Here is a 22,522-nt window from a genome sequence, read left to right as displayed (position 1 = left end):
ATAGATGATTTAGAGGTAAAAGTTTTTGGATATTTTATTTATTTTATATGTGGAAATGTTCATATTTGGAAAGGGTAAATACTTTTTCGCGATCAGGTAATTTCATATATGTTCTTTTTACCGGGTTTAAAGATTCAGAAAATTGTCATGTATTTTCGTGAAATTTTTCTAATTTATGAGAAAAAAGCAGTGTACATGGATATAGTGAAGAGTGTGCGCAATGCCATTTTTGTGCAATTCTGGGATGTTTTTTTAAGTAAAAATAAGTCGGCGTGTATGTGGTTTATGTGTATGTGTTATTTTGAAAAACGCGTAAGGAGTATGGTATTGTGCACTTTTTCCCAATTTTGCAGTGAATATTTGTCATGATTAAGCAGTTTTGTTAGATAAAATTTCTAGGATAAGTGTAATTCGGCTAGTAGATTGTTGGAAGAAGTGTTCAGTAGATAAAAAGAAAAGAAACATGTCTTTACTTCGTGATGGGCGGCGGGAAAAAAAATAGAGGGTTGCTGTAGGAGAGTTGGTCGCCAAAAAAACGCCAAGTTACCATAATGTAAAGATCAACCTAAAGAGCATATATGATCTAAAGGGTATCAAAATTTACAAAAAAAAGCTTTATATTTATTTGTTTACTTTATTAAACATTTCTTTCAATGCGCGCAAGTGTAAAGCATACATTACGCATAGTCGAAATTAGGAAATTGCAACCAGAAAACTATTTGATGTGTATTTGTGATATTTATAATGACGAGGGATTTGATTTAAATCATATCAAAGAGGGAGTACATCGAGATGAAATACTACATTTAGTAAGGAATTATAAGCTGATTAAAATAAAAACATCTGCTCTGAAGATAAGGATAGTGCTGACAGATCAACTTCCAGTTCATTGCATGCTGCGACGTCCTTCCCCCTCCCACAGAGCAGCGTGAAATTGATAAACAGATTTGAAAATGGTTAGAGAAACAAAGGATATGCCTTTATCCATATTTTGCAGCAATTCCACGTTTTGTTTGATGGACATCGAAACATGCTTTCGCTTTGTAGATCCTTTGGCAGCTGCAGAATCGGAAATTCTATTTGACATAATCAAAACTTTAAGCTTACTTTTATAAAATTGCTCTAACAGTCTGGAAAAAATAATAAGCCGAATCCAAGTAGAAGATTAAGGAACAATGCAATCTGCAACATTAACTGAAATAGCTAATTGGATAATTTTAGCTTAGCTTATACCGTCCGTTATACATTAAACGCGCATGCGTAAAGGTATTATGCGCATGCGTAAATGCATTTTGCGTTTACACATTGCGCATAAAGTTTGTAGCTTTGAGGTCCGGATTATGGACATCCAGATTAAAGACTTTTGACTGTAAAATGAAATTATATTGAAATGGATATGGCTGCCAACATTTTTGAACGGCCCTGTTTTTACATCCATCAAGTTTAATTTTCCTAGTCCCATATCTATTACTTTAAAAGCTTCAGTTAGTCCCTTTGTTATAAATTTAACTTCTGAATTTGGCAGCTCAATCGACATATTTTTTCCTTTGGAATGCTTTCAACTAAATAAGGTCCTTATTTGTATACTATTTATTGTTTGATTGAGTAGAACCTCATTAACATGAATATTATCTGCTTCCATGTTTAATTGCTTTGCAAGCTGCATGCAAATCTTTATCGCTTATTATAATTGTCATGTCAATTAAAATTTCAATTTGAATGGTATGGCTTTAGCTCTCTCATATAACTTCAAGTAAACTGTATGATTATTGTACATAAAGTATTTAAGGAAATAAAATTCTTATTCATATTATTGAGGCTAGTCTGGGTATGTGTGCTTAGAAGTTTGTCAGATTCAAAAGTACTGGCAAAATATGAGGTAACAAATCCAATGCAACACATTTTTTCAATCTCATACATGTCGGATATATTAGTAGTACACTTTTTTAATGTTTTCTGTTATTTTATTTAGTATTGTATTGTATATTAGAAATGTAACATTTTGTGCATTTGTGACAATATAATTCTTACTTCTCACTTTCACCACTGCCAATTCCATAACTTGTTAGTTTACTACTATTTATTGAACACAATTTTGAAGTTAAAAATTAAATTAATAAATTTATTCTTTGATAGGTGTGTGGTCAATATAAATATGTAATTTTAACGTCAGATTTGCATAATTTTTATAGTATAACTTACTGTTATGTTGATGTGATTAGACACATCTTCATAGCATTTATAATTGCAGATGCTAATACATACCTGAATTTTCTCGCTATAAAAGCTATGAGTGTGACAGGTTTTTAGAATTGCTATTTATTAAAAACTATGAACATGAATGAATTATTTAATTTAAATTAAATAGTCTTGCCAATCATATATAAAATTTGACGACTATAATCTTTTAGTTAAAATATATGATATTTTAATGTGCTTTTTGTCTTCTAATTCTGTGGATATTTTTATTTTTATAGACGTACAGTTCTCATTGTCCATTAATGGATTCAGTCTCTCCAACTAATAAATTCAGGGTTGCTATAATGAGCTTATTTTACAAAGCCTTCTCTTCAGATTCTGATTATCCGATTTCAGTTTTTGTTTAGAAGTAATTAAACTGCATATTTAATCATGTAGAGATTCTACGTCTTGTAAAAGGTAACATTACCATATTATTTTAAAATTTATTTGTAGATATATTTGTATAACTTTGCATAAAGCTTTGAAAGTTTTATCTCTATTATTATGTTTTGTAATTTCTTTTTCTTTTTTTTTTTTTTCCCAATTCATGTGGTAAGTTTAACATTTTATAGTTTTTGCTTAAATTGTTAAGTACTACTTACCAGGACAGGAAGAATAGGAGGAATACTTTTATAAAGTTAAAAATATGAACTTGCTAGTTATGGAATTTAATATTTTAATACTTGACGAAATTTAATTCTTTTTAAAGGCTTTAAAGGTTAATATTTGTGATAATTAGTTGACTGCTGAATTTCTAGCTAACTTTTTTTATAAAGCCTGTTATGGATCTTGAGTGCTCATTAGGCTGATGTATATATTACATTATTTTAGCTCCTGATTCTGATAATTTTGTTCTTATATATGGATTTTCATGAAGATGATTTTTTAACAAAATCAGTCTGTAAGGAGTTAATGCTTGCCTTTGTGTTAGTTAGTAATTTTTTATATAATTTTTTTTAGATATGTTTCTTGTTTTTTATATATATCAATCAATTCCATTCTGCTGCGAGCTCATTTTGTAAAGTGAAATATAGTTGAGTAGAAATTTTGGTACTAATGGAATCACTAAAGTGATGTGTATGGTTGTTGTCTGTGTAATTGTTGCTGCTGTAACTGAAACTCTAAAATATGAATGAATAATGTGAATCTTGTGTGTGTGTGATTATGGCAAAGCCTCGAGGGCTATCTGCCTAAGAGGAGGGATGCCTTCGTGGAGGACTTTCTAAGGGAAACTGGCTTGTATACATGTTACACATGGGGAAAACCACGAAAACACCCATGCAGCCAGCCCGTTCGCAAGATTCGAAACTCGGACCGAACTACCAGTGTTCAGTGATTTTACCACTCGGCAGGCCCGAAGTATGTGAATCATTTTATTGGTATGATGCATTGAATATAAGTAATAGCGAAATATAAGTGACCTGTCCTGCCATTATCCTGAATCATGATCCTATTCCTGATAGTTTTTTTAATTTAGAGGCATATGTTATTTACACGCAGCATGTTTGTTAATTGTGGTAATTATTATTTTACGTTTTATTAACTAAATCCTTCTTGGCATTTGTTACAGCATTTTCTCAAACTGGGAAGTTATGCAAATTTAACAGAAGTCAAACAACAAAAATCAGCATTATATTTTCAAATTTTCACAGGACTAGTTTTGATGGTTTTACCGAACCACCATCGTCAGCTGCAAAAGCGCAAATGAACGAGATAGGATATAATGATCAGATAAGATAAGAAAGCCTGGACAGAAAATGCGCCAACTGTTGATGAAACCAGAACTAAAACATAATTTCTTTAAAGGCCGAAGGCAAAGATGCATCTGGTTTCATCAACAGATGGCGCCACTAGCTTATTTTCTGTCTAGGCTTTCTTATCTTATCTGATCATTATATCCTATCTCGTTCATTTGCGCTTTTGCTGCTGACGATGGTGGCTCGGTAAAACCATCCAAACTAGTCCTGTGAAAATTTGAAAATATAACGCTGATTTTTGTTTGACTTATGAATTAGTATTTGTTTGGCGTGTTATTGTGTCTTAATTATAGAAGTGTCATGGTTTAAAAATAAGAGGTTAATCTTGACTGGAAGACTATTGAAGCTTGCATCACATGACTGCTGTGTCTGACTCATCCTTATTTCCTGCTTTGTTTGAATGAGACCCAAAGCTAGTGAATCATGTACCATTGTTAGTTTTTTTTTTTCTAATTTAGTGATAACTAGCAGGCAAGTCAGTGAGATAAGTGAGCTGTGACCAAAGCAAAATTTATAAGTTCTATTCCTTAAAAAATTTTACTTGAGTTCTGTTTTGAAAAGATGGATGGCAATTTTAAAACTACTCCATATGCGCCTTGATGCAGCACGCCTAATAGCAATGAAGCTCAGCAAAAAGAGCAACATGCAGGGTGCGAAAATTAATGGTTTTGGAGTTTTTAACTAATACCTCAGCTGACTAATCTCATATGAAGATGAGAATGGTTGAAATGGCTTCCTACAAATGTTTGGAATCTGGAGGGGGAGGGGATACCTCTCTTGAAACTCAACTCTCTGCTGTTCCAGAGGAGATATTACAAACAGACTGGCACACACAGATTTTAATAGTACTAATTATAATCAACCATATATTAATTGAATACAGTCTTTTGAATTAGAGTCTTGCTTTAAAAATAGGCACTTTTAATGATCAGGCCAAATTTTCCATCTAATAATTTTGTGTAATGATAAGCATTCATTTTATTCATGTCAATATTTTAGTTTGTAAACCATCAGAAATAGTTAAATAAATATTTGATTTTTACCTGACTTGTATTTGTGCCGACAGTTAAATAAATATAAGGGAGCAGTAACTCGGCAACCAATTCAGATAACTCTATGATTACAAATTAGGTTGAGTACACAAATATCAGTTAATTTCGTATAACAGAAGTTATAAATGTAATTTTGAGGTGGACCTGAGAATGGTATGTAGGACATGGCAACCTTATATTTCATTAACAATGAACACAGTCGCAGAGGTTAACTTCAGAATAACAGCAAATTAATAGCTGCGATAGATATTGGCAGAGGCTTCATTGGCTCATGTTCCACATAGGATTGCGTTTCTTCCAAGACCCTACAGAAAACTAGAATAAACATTGATGCACTTGTGGGCTGCTTCAGGGATTAAATTTATTAATAATAGTTTATTTTAAATTGAATTCTTTATTATTTCATCAATAACATGTAAAATAATTAATTTTCTTTAAAAGTCCAGTGAAAAATGTGGTAAAATTCTCATTCATTCATAGATGCGAGTTTTTATTGAATTTTCTTTTAGGAATTTTAGTACTTGTGAATTATCCTATCAACCATAAAAGTTGTGCCACTCATTCCTGCAGAATTCTCATTCCTGCAGAAGTAATGGATGCCTATTTATTTAATTACAATCAGTATTTGACCTGCTTCATTTTAGTGCTTCATAAAAAGGATTTTGTCAATTTCTACTACTATTTTGTTAGGCCCTTGAATTTTATCCAAAGCTCTGTTTAGAATGCTGCAAGTACAAACTTCCATATTTGGCTATGTATCATCAGATTGGCGACTAAAGACAAGTTGTTCTGCTAAATTTTATCTTGCTTCTATCGCACACTAAGACAATTAAGCTTGAAATTGTATTAGTTTAGTTATTTATTATACTTACGCCTATTCTTTGCACAAGCTTAAGGCTTATCTGAGTCCTGAATAAATAAATTCCCACATATACTTAAGGCTTATTGAGGGCCAGCGCTAGAAATCTTAACTGCTTGATGTATTCTCTGCGGGCCCTAAATTCTGCTACCAAGCGTCTTCCTTTGTCTTCCTTAAATTCTGCCGCTCGGTGCGGTCATACGAGCTCTGGCGCTGGTTCAGAGTTTGAACAACAAATTAGTTATTCTTATTTAAAATAGCATTAAATGTAATCTTTTGGCCTATGAGTATCATTAACAAAATCTATTTTTAGCATATGGAAAGAAATTTTTGTTAAATTTTGATATACAAATTTATGTTATTTTTCCTGTCAGCATTTCTTAGTGCCTTTAATTAAAATCTGTAATCACCGCCAAGCATAATGTCAACATAAAAGGTTACCATACTCTTTGTTATTCAATTACTAACATAAAAAATATGTTTAGGCCTCGCTATATGAGTCATTGTTCAAGTTGTCATGTGTTGATAAACATGCGGTGATAAAAGCAAAATATAATAAATAATTATTTGCCAGGTTGTTGTCGTGGATATAAAATATTAGTAGGCGTAAAATCAATGATATACCTATGTAGAATGTTTCAGTTTGAGATGTGTATATGTGTATGCCAAGCAAATATGCAGCTACGAAGCCAAATTATTGATATACAAATTTATGCTAAAATGAGTGTTTCTTTAATAATGAAGTATTTTATTTAGTGTTGAAGTGAAACTAAGAATCAGGACTATCCACCTGTTTTATTATGTGGGCAAGGGGGAATCAAATGCTCATGCATAAAGCACACACATTCACAAAATGTTGGGGGGTGGCTTTGAGGTCCAGATTTTGAATCATTCCGGATAATAGACATCCGTATCTTGGACTGTACGCACTGTTTGTAAAAACTGTACGCTCTGGTTTTGATAGTATAACTCCATAAATTTTAAATTCTCTGCTTGTGCTGTAGAAGGCAGGTCCCACAATTTAATTATTTTTTTTTCAAAATTGAAGGGGGAAAACACAGTAACAGTTAATTTATAGTCTTGTTTATGAAAAGAAAACTGGCTTATCGATAATAATCAGGGCTATACAAAACGAAAGCACGGATGTTATGATTGTGTTGTTAGGATGCACTTATCCATAACTGGTGATGAATCAGGCTTCTTGATAATAGTTTCACAGTCAATGGACTACGTACATACTGTAATTAAAAAAAAAAAAAAAAAAGTTTTAGCTTTAAATATTACATTTTAGGAATATTTCAGTGTTTTAAACGTGCCCTAATTTATATACTATTTGATTTTACTTTTTTTTTGTCCAGACATATAATGAAAGTATTTAAATTGATTACTTATGTAGTGGCAATATATGTGATAAACTATAAGTATAGTAATGTTAATATGAAATAAGTGGAGTCGAGGTCTTCCAGTTGATTTTCTCCACCGTGGAAGAAACTTGCCTATCATGTTAAGGATACTCTGCTTCCATATTCTTACTTTTCCCTGATGCCATTTGCAATACATATCTTGTATAACAGAAAAGAATGTGTCAGAATCTGAAATTTCTCACGAACTATGCAGTAACGTTGAATATTCAGTTCACCAGCATTAGAACAAATTTTACCCTTCACCCATTCAGAATTTCAAACATGCTCTGTTCTGTCCTTTTTATAATGATTTAGATTCAGTTGTGTAAATTTTATTTTTTTTTAATTTGATAGTGTTGTCTGTTCATTGTAAATAATTATGCTATTTGGCAGTTTCTGGTATCGATATAAATTTAAATTCAATTTCAGGATTCATTTAAATTTATTGATGTGAAATTGGGTCTTAAAGCAAGTACATAAAAATAGATATGTGCATATATATGTGTGCATATATACAGTCAAAAGTCATTAATCCGGACACGTCGAGACTTCGGCGATTCCAGATTATCGATTTTTCCGGGTTATAGATCATCAGTTTAAATCTGGTGAGATGGCATGCAGAAATTATAAAATTAAAAATATGAAACCGTAATTTATGAAATAAAGAACAATTATGATCTAAAGGGTATCAAAATTTACAAAAAAAAAAAAAAAAAAAAAAAAAAAAAAGCTTAATATTTGTTTATTTTATTAAACATTTCTTTCAATGCAAGTTGTTTAAGTTGCTTCATTTTATGTGACATTACTTTCTCTTTAATTCTATAAACAGACATAATTTCTTGTTCAGTTACAAAGATCCGCTGTTCAAGTCCTATAATTGCTGTGTCGAGAATACCGACTAATTTGTTAATCAAAATTTTTTCGTTTTCAGTAACCTCTGTGTCACTTTCTTCACTATCGGAAGCGAATTATAATGACGAGGAATTTGATTTAAATCATATCAAAGACGGAGTACATATGAAATACTACATTTAGTAAGGAATTATAAGCCAAATAAAATAAAAACATCTGTCCTGAAGATAAGGATAGTGCTGACAGATCAACTTCCAATTCATTGCCCTCCGCGGCGTCCCCCCCCCCCCCCCGCACAGCAGAGCAGCGTGAAAATGGTAAACAGATTTCAGTATGGTTAGAGAAACAAACAATATGTCTTTATTCATTTTTTGCAGCAATTCCACTTTTTGTTCGATGGACATCGAAACATACTTTCGCTTTGTAGATCCTTTGGGAGCTTCAACATCGGAAATTCTATTTGACATAATCAAAAGTTGGAGCTTACTTTTATAAAATTGCTCTAACAGTTTGCAAAAAATAATAAGCCGGATCCAATTGGAAGGTTATGGAACAATGCAATCTGCAACATTAACTGAAATAGATGATTAGATAATTTTAGCTTATACCATCCGTTATACATTAAACGCGCATGCGTAAGCGTATTATGCGCATTCGCACACACATATGCGCAACTGTAAAGGTCTGACGCATGCGTAGAAAGTTTGTAGCTTTGAGGTCCGAATTAATGACTTTTGACTGTATATTATTTATAAGTAAGAAAAGGTTATTGCAGACATATAAATGAGTCAAGTTAAATTATATAGGAAGAGAAAATATTTGGTACTGTTCTATTATTGGGACCAGATTCAGAATTGTATGAATTTATGCGTGTGTGTATGTATGCCCATATATGTGTATTTGTATATGCACACATACATTCATGCTTACATATATACGAGGGCTATCCAGAAAGTAGATTACGTTTTGGAATAAAAAAATAAACAAAGTATAGGAAACAAATTTTATTATATACAGATGAAAGCCACACTCAAATACTACTTTTCTACATAGTCACCATACAAATTAAGGCATTTATCGTAGCGATGTACGAGCTTGGAAATTCCTTCGTCGAAAAATTCGGCCGCCTGCGCCTTCAACCACTTCGTTACCTCTTCTTGCCTTCCATCTTGCACAAAACTTGTGGTAACCAAGCTTTTCGCTGATGATTTCGTGCAACAAACTTCGCGAAATTTGTGGAAAACTCAAAGAAAGTTCCGTTATTGTGAAATTTCGATTTTCATGGACTTTAGCATCGACTTTTTCGAGAAGTTCGGCGGTCACTATGCTGGGTCTCCCACTTCGATCTTCGTCGTGAACATTGGTTCGGCCATTTTGAAATCTTATGACCCACTGACGCACTCCACCTTCAGTGATAATGTTGTCCCCATACACTTCACGAAGCTGCCGATAGATTTCTATCGGTTTACAGTTTTTTGCAGTCAGAAACCTTATTACTGAGCGCACCTCGCAGCTCGTGGGATTTTCAATTAACGCAGACATTTCAAACCGTCACAGTATCTGAACGGAGCACAGCACGAACCTCTCACTAGCACGGCTAGATGCAGACTGAGCTGCGCAATGCTCTGACCCCAAGATGGCCGCGCTAGCCCCGCCCCTAGCGGACACAGACGGAAACGTAATTTACTTCCTGGATGGCCCTCGTACATGAACACATGCATACATACATTTTTGAATCTGTTGTCATTAACAGAACAGTACCAAATATTTAAATTAATAAGGCAATAATGCTGAGTAATATAATATTAATATAAAGTTCAAAAATTAGTTTTTTCCCACTGATTTTCTTCCATAATTTTCCCACTGTGAAGAAAGCTTGCCAACCATGATTTTGCAAAGGAATGCTGTAGTGATAGTTATTGTGAAGGGAACTTCGAAGTGCATGGTAGATATATAATCATATGGCATTGCTATGAATAATTCTACCACTGCAGTACCTTATATTATGTCAGTTATATGAATCATAGTTCTTGACAAAGCCTGGTTTTAGAGATGAGGTATTGAATAACATTTTGATACATTAAAATGGAGGCAATCATCTTCACCAGAGGGGAAAAAAAAAGAACCTGTTAATTTTTAAGTACTTGAGGAGTAATGCTGCTATCAGAGAAATGGGCCCACAAGCGGCCGAGTGGTAAAGTCGCTGAGCACCAGTAGTTTGGTCTGAGGTTTGAATCTGTGAACAAGCAGGCTGCATGGGTGTTTTCGGGGTTTTCCCATGCTTAATATGTATGCCAGTTTCCCTCAGAAAGTCCTCCATCAAGGTATCCCTTCCCTTAGGCAGAAGCCCCGAGGCTTTGCTGTAATTAAATTAAATAAACCAGAGAAATGGATCCTACATCCTACATACTGAACTTAGAGGGGTGAGAACTCTGGAGAGGCGCCTGTTTCGTGACATTGTGAGGCTATCTGCCAACACATGCTCCAATATTCTGGGTGAGAGGCCCCGTCCCCCGCTATGATACTTACAGTCTAGACGTAACTAATTGCAATTTACATTTTTTTCTTTAACCTTCCAGCACGCGCGCGTTGCATTTTTTACGACATCCATTATTTTACCGTTTTTGGCACAAAAAATGACAGAAAGGAGTGAATATTGATAATAAATTTGATAAGAAATAAAATATTAATCTTATTATTGCAAAATACGAATGATGTCACATTCAAATATAAGTAAATTATTTTTAAGTTCTTAATGTTAGTGAGATGGAAATGCAACGTTGTATATAATATTATAGAAAATTTAAAATTTATTACATAATAATTATATTTTAAAATCAAGGCTAATTTTAATATTCATCAAAGACAAGTATAGACAATAAAAAAGGAAAACACCTTGGTAGGGAAAAAAGTAAGTACAGTCAAAAGTCTTTAATCCGGACTCGTCGGGACTTTGGCGATTCCGGATGATCGATTTTTCCGGATTATAGATCATCAGTTTAAATCTGGTAAGATGGCATGCAGAAATTATAAAATAAAAAATATGAAACCGTAATTTATAAAATAATGAACAATTATGATCTAAAGGGTACCAAAATTTACAAAAAAAAGCTTAATATTTATTTGTTTACTTTATTAAACATTTCTTTCAACGCGCGCATGTGTAATACATTACGCATAGCCGAAATTAGAAAATTGCAACCAGAAAACTATTTGATTTGTATTCGTGATATTTATAATGACGAGGAGTTTGATTTAAATCATATCAAAGACGGAGTACATCGAAATACTACATTTAGTAAGGAATTATAAGCCGAATAAAATAAAAACATCTGCCCTGCAGATAAGGATAGTGCTGATAGATCAACTTCCAGTTCATTGCCTGCCGCGACTCCCCCCCCTCCCCCCCCCGCGCACAGCAACGTGAAATTGATAAACAGATTTTGGAACGGTTAGATAAACAAAGGATAGGCCTTTATCCATTTTTAGCAGCAATTCCACTTTTTGTTTGATGGACATCGAAACATACTTTCGTTTTGTAGATCCTTTGGGAGCTCCAGCATCAGAAATTCTATTTGACATAATCGAAAGTTCAAGCTTACTTTTATAAAATTGCTCTTACAGTCTGCAAAAAATAATAAGCCGGATTCAATTCGAAGATTAAGGAACAACGCAATCATCAACATAGATAATTACATAATTTTAGCTTATACCGTTCGCTATACATTAAACGCGCAGGCGAAAACGTATTCTGCGCTTGTGCACACGCACATGCGCAGTCGTAAAGGTCTTACGCGCACGCGTAAACGCCTATGCGCATGCATCGACGCGGCACATGCGCAGAAAGTTTTTATCTTTGAAGTCCAGATTATAGATCATTCTGGATTATGGGTGTCCGAATTAACGACTTTTGACTGTATAGCATTACTTACTTCTGTAAGGAAATTTACTTCTTACTGGTTGCAAAAACGCACTTTAAACTAACTTTAATGTTTTTATTTATTTCTAAAAAATAGAAATAAAAGAAAATAAGGAATGGAAATCGCTATTATTCTCCCATCTAAAGGTTTCCTTGTCTTCCTTTTCTTCATCAGATAATTCTTGAAGAATCTGAGCAAAATCAGGTGGTTGCACATATTGTTTTGCCATGAAAACTGATATAAAATTTACAGAGCCAAATGTATTCAAATTAAAATAATACATGGCAATTTTATAACACAAAATTACAAAATATTTGAGTAGAAAATATTTTCCGTTTTTTAAAACATGACCACGCGCATGTCGTAACTTTTCTGAAAAAGCTGCCACGTAGCACAGAAGCCTATTTAAAAAAAAATGTCAAATGACTTCCTGTTGGCACATTCCATGTTGTGGGGAAGGGTAGAAAAAAGGAATAGAAATGACCTTCAGATGTCTCAGCTTCGATATGCGAAAAATGTGCATTAAAAACTGAATTTGTCGTAAATTTGCTGGAAGGTTAAGCTTTGCAAACAATTACTGAAAGATCTATGTTTCTTCTACAGTGCAGAAGTCTTTAAGGATGTTCAATTGCTTTTCAAAACAGCAGCACAATAATTACACTGGTCATTGAAATTAAAGGATAATAAGAAAAAGTATGCTCATTAAGTTAATGTTGTAACCAATACCCAATGCTGTAATTATTTATGTTAATTAAATACAATTTAACACAAAATTGCACTTCCATCCATATGTTAGAACTGGAAATATGCAAATTTGGTGACTGACAATGTGGTGTGTAGTGAACAATGTTACAGTTCTGGTCTGTAGTGTTGTTTAAAGTGTTTCTGAAAGTGATCAGTATTCAGTAGTTAAGGCTCAAAGGTGTAATTTAAGCGAAGGTCAAATGTGGTGAATAATCGGCAGAATCAAGGGATGTCAAACACAAATGAAGGTCGTCTAAGATTTGAATATCCCTCAAAGTGTCATATAAAGAGTTTGGAGCCATTTTTTTATGCTTTGGATCAGTTGATAGATGGCCTGGTTTAGGGAGAACAAGAGCAACAACTGAATCAGAAGACCATTTTCTATCATTTTTGCCTCAAAGAAACTATGAAGCGACTACAAGAGGTTTGGTTTTACACCTTCAGGCTGCCGCAGAAACTTAAATTAGCCATTCTACTGCTGCACAAAGGCTGAAAGAGGTTGTACTCTATGTGAGAAAAAACCAATGGTGTTTTTTTTTTTTTTTTTTTTTTTTTTTTTTTTTTTTTGGTCCCACACACTCCAGCTGGCCTAGAATATTTTTTGTGATATCTGTGAGAATGTATATATATGTGCATATTAAAATATGTCAAAGAAATTAAGGCAATATATCAAAAGTACACAAATCCAGGTATGTAATACCAGGAGAGTTTTTACATTAAAACCAAAAAAATAATTTGTTCTCATAGTAGTTTTAGGAAATTTGTGCTTCTTGGCGAAAACCCTGGCCGCTCAGAGGGTTAAACTAGTGCCTTCATCATGTCTATGGAGCCAAGACAACTGGGCCTGAGTATTGTTTACTGACAAGTCCAGTTATAATCTGACTAGGGATTTTAGATGTGTTTTGATCTGGAGAGAGGAAGGAACATGCAATTTACCTTCCCTTGTCTGTGAAATATCCTGTTTCTACAACCGCCTTGTAATGGTTTGGGGAGGAATTATGACGAATTGCTCAAACACAAGATATGGTTGCCACTTTACTCACTTGACGTGACCTGATTGAGTATGTGTGGGTGCCTTAGAGCCCTGAATTTCAGCATGTCAAATTCCTGTCTGGACCCTCCAGCAACTGAAAGTACACTTTTAGAAGAGTGGCATGCAATTTTACAAGACTGATCAACATTTTGATAAAGTCTGTGAAATCAAGATGTCAGGTATGCACATGGCCCACCAGCAGCTGAGCGGTAAAGTCACTGAACACTGGTAGTTTGGTCCGAGGTTCGAATCCCGCGAACAGGTTGGCTGCATTTGCATTTTCGTGGTTTTCCTCATGTGTAATGTGTATACGAGCCAGTTTTCCTTAGAAAATCCTCCACGAAGGCATCCTTTCCCTTAGGCAGATAGGCCTAGTGTGCTTTGCCATAATTAAATAAACCAAACCAGGTATGCACATGTGTCTAATATGACCAGCGGTAAAGTTGCTGAACACTGGTAGTTCTGTCCGAAGTTCGAATCCCGCGAACATGCTGGCTGCATGGGCGTTTTCGTGGTTTTCCCCATGTGTAACGTGTATACGAGCCAGTTTCCCTTAGAAAGTCCTCCACGAAGGCATCCCTTCCCTTAGACAGATAGTCCTAGTGTGCTTTGCCATACTTAAATAAACCAAATCAGGTATGCACATGTGTCTAATATGACCACCATATTAAAGAAAAAATTTTTTCACAAGAGGTGACTTCATTTTACAATTTCCATAAATTTGATTTTAATTTCTATATTTTGCAAATAATCATCTTTCCAAAATTGTAATTTATGTTAATTAATGCTTTTGTACAAATTTCTCTCAATTTTTCATTAAGTATCGGTTATGTTTTATTTCTGTCATTGTCCTTTAATTATGATGACCAATGTATATTGTTTCAAATGGCCAGGCACTTGCAGCTTAATACATTCATCGGAAATGGACAACATCGATCGGTCACTTGGTCATTTTTATTTTATTCCCTTTTTTAATTATTATTAATTTTTTTTTTTGTTCTGTTGGGGGATCTGAGTGAAGGAAAATTTTTAATCTTCTTAAATATATTAGTTTGGCACTATATAGTTTCTTATGCTGTTCAGCAACAGTGTGTAATGCATAATCCAGTAAAAGGGCAAATGTTCCAGTCTCAAGATTCCAAATCATTTATTGTCGAACAACCAATACAGTTATCTACTATGGCGGCTTTCTTATATTTATGACTTATCTATTCAAGTACTGAAACCATTCCTAAAAATTGTTTTCCACAATTCTATGTATTTTGATGGGTTATTAGTAAGATTTTTAAATGCTTTTTAGCACTTTGTAGATATCTGAATTTGCCAATCATTAAATATGAAAGTTATTCACCCATATGTAGTATACCATACTTATATATTACCATACTTATATATATCACCCATACTTATATATTAGTACAAGTTACAAAATTTTTTGAGTTCATCAAAATCTGGCATCTGTGAGTATAATAATTCTTCAGTTTTAAGAAATAATGTCACCATTTTCATATATATTAATTTCGTTTTGTTCCAAGTTTCAACAATTTTATAGGCAAATTATGGTATTTTTTGTTTTAAATTTAAAATATATGCTTGTGGGATTTGCCAGTGTGGGAAAGAATTGTAATATTTTATCACAAACTTGTTAAAGGGAACAAATAAGTGCTTTGAAACAGAATAAAACCAGAATAAAAACAAAAACCTACTTGTAAATAGATTTAATGATTGATTTTTTAGATAAATGCCTAATGAAATGTGTATTTATGTAATAATTTTTTTCCTAAGTCATGATTCCTTTTGTGAATTCCTGAACTATGCCTAGGTGGTTGTGCTAATATAGTGATGCCTTTCTATACAGGTTTGTGGATTTGGAGTGATTAATGATGACACTTGTTGAAGTATCAAAACACAATTTATTTAGCCACTATTATTCAGGACAGTTTCAAAATCAAGTTTACAGTTGTCGAAAAATTATTATAACAACGCTGAAAAATTCAGCAACACAAGCTATATCAGTGAAGACATAGCAAAGCACCAGATTACAGCTTCTGACTCGTTTCAGTCGTTCTAGGAACTCAACGTACTCTCAATACTCCAGCCTTCAGGCTGTCAGGCTATAACCATGAAGACAGCTTCACAGCAAAGCACCAGACTACAGCTCTCGACTCTGTTCGGTCGTTCTCGGAACTCAACATACTCTCGAGACTCTCCACGCTACAGTTCTCGATGCAGTTGATGATACACTCATTAGACTCAGTGATGCACTTGCTAGACTCGCAATACTCTCAACGACCAACTCGACACTAGACTGACGATCACCTCTTTAGACGAGGCACTGATTAACTCACTGCATACAGGCAGAGTTATATAGCTTTTGGGCTGCCTTCGAGAACATTCTGGTCCAAACCAGTAAGAATTCGTTCTAGAAGGTTCTCCATCTGTCTATGGCATATTGCCAATTTTTATTGCCAAATGGGCAATGTCTCGCCAAATATGGCAACCATGCCTTCCCTTTGCATTTTATGACAACCCTAAACTCACCTTGCGGGGAGCTATCTTACCATGGCTGGACATTTCATAACAATAAAATTACCCAGTATACTGCCATGTAGAACTGTCACTCATTGCATAGATTTCTGTTCTCCACTTTTAGTTTGGATTTGAAAAACTTAAGAAGATCAAGTCTCACTTTGAAAGACAGTTCAGTCTAGTCTGCATTACATAGTTCTGGGACATAGTTGCCAATTCTCAGTTTGTTCTTTTTTCCATGCATCAGTTTTTTTCTTGGTTGATGGAATCACTTTTTTCTCAAGCTTCCAAAAATAAAGTCTGTATCTCTAAACTTAAAGAAGCTGTTTCTAATTCCAACTGAAGAAGAATTTTCAGCTTCAGGACTTAAAGAAGCTCTTTCTAATGTCATTTCGTGAATGCTAATTTTTTTCCCTCTTTAAATAAATTTTTTGTTTTAAGTAAACTTCTATCAGAGTGTCCCCCCAGCTTTTCATTTAATGCATGATTACCTAATTCTGTATGCTTCAAAATCAAATCTCATTTTTTAGCAATTGGAAAGATTGTGCTTTTTAGAATGCTGAATATGTTAGTAATTTATGATTTATACATTACTTTTTGGTCAATTTTTGTCATAATTTTTATTTTTTTTATGTAAAGGTATCATGTTATGTCTATCAGAAGCAGCTATACATGCAGTTATAAAGATGCAGCTGCTTTATGATTGAGTTTCACTGTTAGGCTAAGTTCAGATGTTTGCTACCAAAATGAAAGTAAATGCTCGTTGGATGACATTCATGATATTCAGTACCATGCTATTCTGTATAGAAATCAGTCTTACTAATGTTTCCTTTCAAGAACTGAATTCCATGCTCACTCACAGCGAGAATTTCATTATATCTGACTCCTAGTACATGTATGCCAAATTTGGCTTACAATAAGATGTAAGCATGTTTAGGGTGTATAAGTTTTTGGTGAAAAATCAGGAGAAGAGTTGAATTTGGATGCTATATTAGAGTAAGTGAAAGATTATTTATATAGAGTTTAAAAATAACATAAGTTAGGAGACCTTTGAGACTTGGCATCAGTCATAGTAAGTGAATTGCTAAAAATTAATTGGAAACAGGGTCATTATAGCATAGGTAGAATTATTATGTATTATTACTTTTGAAGTCAAACCACAAAAATCAGTGTTATATTTTCAAATTTTCACAGGACTAGTTTCGATGGTTTTACTGAACCATCATACTCAGCTGCAAAAGCACCAACTCTAAAATTATGTTTAGTGTTGGTGAAACATTAATTGGAAATGTTATTTTCAGATACCTCTTCCTACTCTGACTGTTTAAAAGTATTTTAATCATGATTAATTAGTAAAAATTGGGGGGGTAGAGAAGGGTAATATTCTCAATTGTGAATATTTGTAATTATTAACTGCGTTATATATATATATATATATTGCGATTTACCATTTTCTTGGTGTTTAATATTGTAGAATATTATATTACTTATGTATATAAAATAATTTTTATTTTTATTTTTAAAGATATATTTCCATTTGGAAGAATTGCCCTTTGACTTCTGAATAATGATATCTCCTATGGCTGATATAGAGACAGATATTTTGAGCTCTAACAGAGCTCGCCAAGGATGGTTAGATGGAAAATCACAAAAAATTGAGCAGCAGTTTTATAGAGCTATGAAATCAAATTATGATGAAAAGGAAAAATGTGGCAAGCAGCCTAGTAAGGGCAAAAATGAAAATTTAAGACCTATGGGAACAAAGGTGAGCACAATTGCTCATATGTTTCAAACATTATCACAGCAAAATGTTGACAGTTCTTCATTACGATCTCCTGTCAGCAAGGATACTTGTAATTTTGATCGTACCCAGTCACCAGAGTCTTGTAAGCCAGAAAGGTCTTCATCATTGCCTGCATTTCCTACTTCTAACTGCTCCTTATCCCGTCGAGGCAGCCATTTAGCAAGATTTAATAATGCTAAAGCTATGTTTGAAAAGCTTGAAAAGAGCAGAAACAATGACTCAAAGCCTGCTATTGAAACAAAATCTCGTTCTAGCACTTTACCTGTTGGTACCACTGATAATATAAAATCAGATACAGAGCCATTTAAAAAGAACAATGACACAAAGTCAAATAAATCATATGTGGGTATTAATGTTGAAAATAAAACTTCTGCACAACACACAGACGTAAGAAATGATACATTTAGTAAAGTGACTACAGAGACATTGAGGCCAATATGTTCCAGTAATTATGCTAAGAAATCTGAAGTTTCTCAAGTATCACATGATAATAAAAATGCATATCAGAATGATGAAAAAGAGTATCAAAGATTGCTTGCTGAAAATGAAACTAATCTGGGTATTGCATCAGAGAATGGGAATACTCAGTATGTTCCCTTGTATAATGAATCAAAGAAAGATTTCAGTGATCACCCACGTGCTTCAAATATTCTTAGTAATACTGCACCTTCTGTTGATAGTGAAAAAAAATGTGAAATTCTTACTTCATCCATGTGCCATTCCTATAAAAAAATTTCAAATAATACCACAGATGAAGTGAATACAAAAAATATTTTCTTCAGTGAAAAAAAGGACAATGAGAATACTTCAGAAATTGTGAAAGACAGTCTTTCTTTTGATAATATAGTATACAGCTCATGTTCTGTTCTGAAAAAGTCAAGCCAAACAACAAGATTTTCCTCTGAGATGAAATCTTTAGTCAGTGATTTAAATGATAGATCATTTCCTAATTTAGAACATGGTATCTCTTCAGATAAAAATTTAGATTATGAAAGTTTCCAGAGTGCCTTAGAGAATTACAAAGCCTGTTGTAAATCTTCTCCTAATGAGAAAGAAACTCAGCTTGATGACTCAGTGCACAATACAACATTTGAATCTGAAAAAGAAGCTGAAAATTTAGAAGACATAAACTCGTTGCCAAAAGCAGTCACAATATCATCCACTATGGATAGAATGTCTGATGATCTTTCAACAAATATAGGTATGTTTTATCAGTCCAAAATAGATTTTTAATTCAACTGTATTAGTCTGTATTGCTTTGACTGTTAAAAATACAGTTTTTATAATTTATTACTGCTGTATATGTTAATATTTTATTCGTGATCTTTTTAAACTTAATGTTTTGTGAAGTAGTAAACTTTGAATCTTATTTTTATTGCTTGCAATTTTAAATAATAATTTTTTGATTATATAATTTCTTAATAATGAAATGTTTATGCAAAAGAGGAAAGGAGTATTACATAATATACAGTTTTAAACTCTCTCTGTATACACATGTACAATTAAATTTAGTTTAAAATAATGCATAAGAATGTAACTAACTATGCTCATTTGGTAAAATTAAGAGAGATTTTACCTTTTGTCAAATTTCAGAAAAGCTAATGGACAAATTTTAATAAAATTTAATATGAATGTATATTTATAACAGAGAAAGAGATGTACCATTCAAAAGTCATTTTGTGTCTGGGTGATTATCATTAAAGCTCGTAGTGCAGGGATGTTCTAAATCCACATTGAGATACTGAACTTAAAATGAATCTAATATAGGTCTGGCCCCCTCTCACAGTCAGATAGGTCGTGCAACGTGATGTTATACTGGACTGAGGCAGTTGAGGATTTCCTGTTGCAGAACTCTGGGATGGTTTTCAGAGAGAGATGATGAGATGAAATTTATCTACCAAGAGTATCCCAGGCATGCTGTATAGGGTTAAGGTCAGAAGATCCGGCTGGCTAATTCATGCGATGAATATTCTCACTTTCCAAGTAATTGTTGACAAGCTGAGCCATATGTGGACAAGCATTGTCATTTATTAACAGGAACTCAAGACCATCATATCAAAGACGGAGTACATCGAAATGAAGTACTACATTTAGTAAGGAATTATAAGCCGAATAAAATAAAAACATCTGCCCTGAAGATAAGGATAGTGCTGACAGATTAACTTCCAGTTCATTGCGCGCCGCGACGTCCCCCCTTCCGCAGAGCAGCGTGAAATTGATAAACAGATTTCGGAATGGTTAGAGAAACAAAGGATATGCCTTTATCCATTTTTTTGCCGCAATTCCACTTTTTGTTTGATGCACATCGAAACATGCTTTCGCTTTGTAGATCCTTTGGCAGCTCCAGAAACAGAAATTCTTGACGTAATCAAAAGTTCAAGCTTACTTTTATAAAATTGCTCTAACAGTCTGCAAAAAATAATAAGCCAGATCCAATTAGAAGATTAAGGAACAACACAATCTGTAACATTAACTGAAATAGATAATTAGATAATTTTAGCTTAGCTTACTGTCCATTATACATTAAACAAACATGTGTAAACGTATTATGCGCATGCGTAATCACATTATGCGTTTACTCATGCGCAGAAAGTATGTAGCTTTGAGGTCCAAATTATAGATCATTCTGGATTATGGACGTCCGGATTAAAGACTTTTGACTATAGTAATTTTAGTATGTAAATTTAATATAAATAGTAATTATTTGTGAGAGTTTGCACAGAAAAATAGTTCTTAATGCTAACATATTTGAGTTTTGACATGTTCTTTTTTAATAATATTTATTTTCTATATAAATATATTTCAGATAAATTGGAACAAGTGTCTCCTCCTCTCCAGCAGTCTGATATCATATTTTCAACAAGCATAGAGACAAGGGAGGCTAGTAATTCAGCTTATAGGTCACTTTTCAAAGAACTACATAATGATTTAAGACAAAAATATGAATATGAATTGCCAGAGAAAGCAGCAGATAATAAATATAATATTACAAATGATTTTTGCCAAATATTTGAAAATGGAATTAATTCTTCTGCAGTAAATTATGATGATGACTTAAAAGAAGGCCTGAAAGAAACATTTGTAGATGATACTTCATCAGATTGCCAATATTCAGATGAATCTAGTAATCATGACTCCTATTCTATGAAAGAAACATTACAAGAACACATTAATGAGAGTTATACTGTAATTGATGAACATTTCCCTTTTAAGTCATCTGAGTGGAATAAACTGCGAGAGCACACTATATCTAATTCAGGTGGAGATAGCTATCGAGTAAGTATTTAACTACTAAAAATAAGTTGCATAAATACTGCTTATTTTTGCTATATCTTGTGAACAAAGTATTTAAAAGTATTTGAACTGATCTATTGAATTAAAAGAATATTAAAAACCCACACACATACATATAATTGAAACTGCTTAAAATTTTGACCACACATTTGTAATTTTCATAAAATTTGAACATGAATGTTTATTAAAAATACCCATACAGTACTAAAAGTAAACTGATCAGAATTTGTTTGACCATTTTTACTTTTTCTAAATTATTATGTTTGTAAAATTATCTTGAATCTACTAAGCAGTAGTGAACTGTTATTGTCATATCTATTGGGTTTGTGCTTTGAGTTGGTTGAAAGTGTAATTTAATGATGAGAGTGCATTTTAATAGGCAGATTTTGAAAGGGTTGATCGGATTATAAAACAATAATATGATATTTTTCATAAATTACCAATAATAATAAGCTTAATTATAGTTATAAAATATTTTCATTATTCTGTCACTAAATGCATATTTAATAAAATATATGTAGGAATGCAATCAAGCTAAATATGTTTTATTTTACAATAGCTGGGAAAATGTTATGTACTAACGTAGAAGTGCAGTTAATTTTTTTTTTTTTTTGACATATCCAAAAAAGTTTGCTAGTGATGTTGAAACATCTGTTAACGTAGAAATTCCTTTAAAAAATTCATAAGAATGAGGATGGAGGGATGTTAGGAAAGTTTTAAAAGAAACTTTATCAAATGTTAAGAACACTTTGAAAATTCTTTTCACCTGAATGTTGCTAAATTTTTGTTGTGAAACTGTGCAAGAGAATGAAGGATATGTAGCAGTATAAAGATGCAGTGAGGTCAAATTTATCCTTTAATCACAGGCTGTCAAGTGTGCCTTTGAGTAAACCTTTTTATTTAGACATGAACTGTGCTTTTGAAGGGCATGCCTTCTTCAAAGTTGTTGAGGTGAGTGAGAGACTGAAATCTGTTACTTTAGAATAGGCTCTTAAAGGTAATTTTTTCCTCCTTGGATTGCCTCATAACCATGG

At 33.1% G+C, this 22,522-nt stretch overlaps 1 protein-coding gene across 3 annotated transcripts in view; it reads left to right on the top strand.

The window, feature by feature from the left end:
- The window catches only part of LOC118187104 (uncharacterized), a 149,362-nt gene that overhangs the window by 4,536 nt on the left and 122,304 nt on the right, over positions 1-22,522 (top strand). For all 3 annotated transcript variants that reach the window (XM_035357299.2, XM_035357296.2, XM_035357298.2), the window contains exons 2-4: positions 2,478-2,658; positions 17,916-19,395; positions 21,001-21,470. In XM_035357299.2, coding sequence (XP_035213190.2) covers positions 17,958-19,395; positions 21,001-21,470 — 1,908 coding nt within the window. In that variant the 5' untranslated portion in view covers positions 2,478-2,658; positions 17,916-17,957. The remainder of the gene's footprint in view (positions 1-2,477; positions 2,659-17,915; positions 19,396-21,000; positions 21,471-22,522) is intronic.

The sequence above is a fragment of the Stegodyphus dumicola genome, chromosome 3 (genome assembly GCF_044657685.1).
Source record: "Stegodyphus dumicola isolate Sdum_Otavi_A_Nest chromosome 3, ASM4465768v1".
Lineage (NCBI taxonomy): Eukaryota > Metazoa > Arthropoda > Arachnida > Araneae > Eresidae > Stegodyphus > Stegodyphus dumicola.
This window is presented reverse-complemented; position numbering and strand designations above follow the sequence as displayed.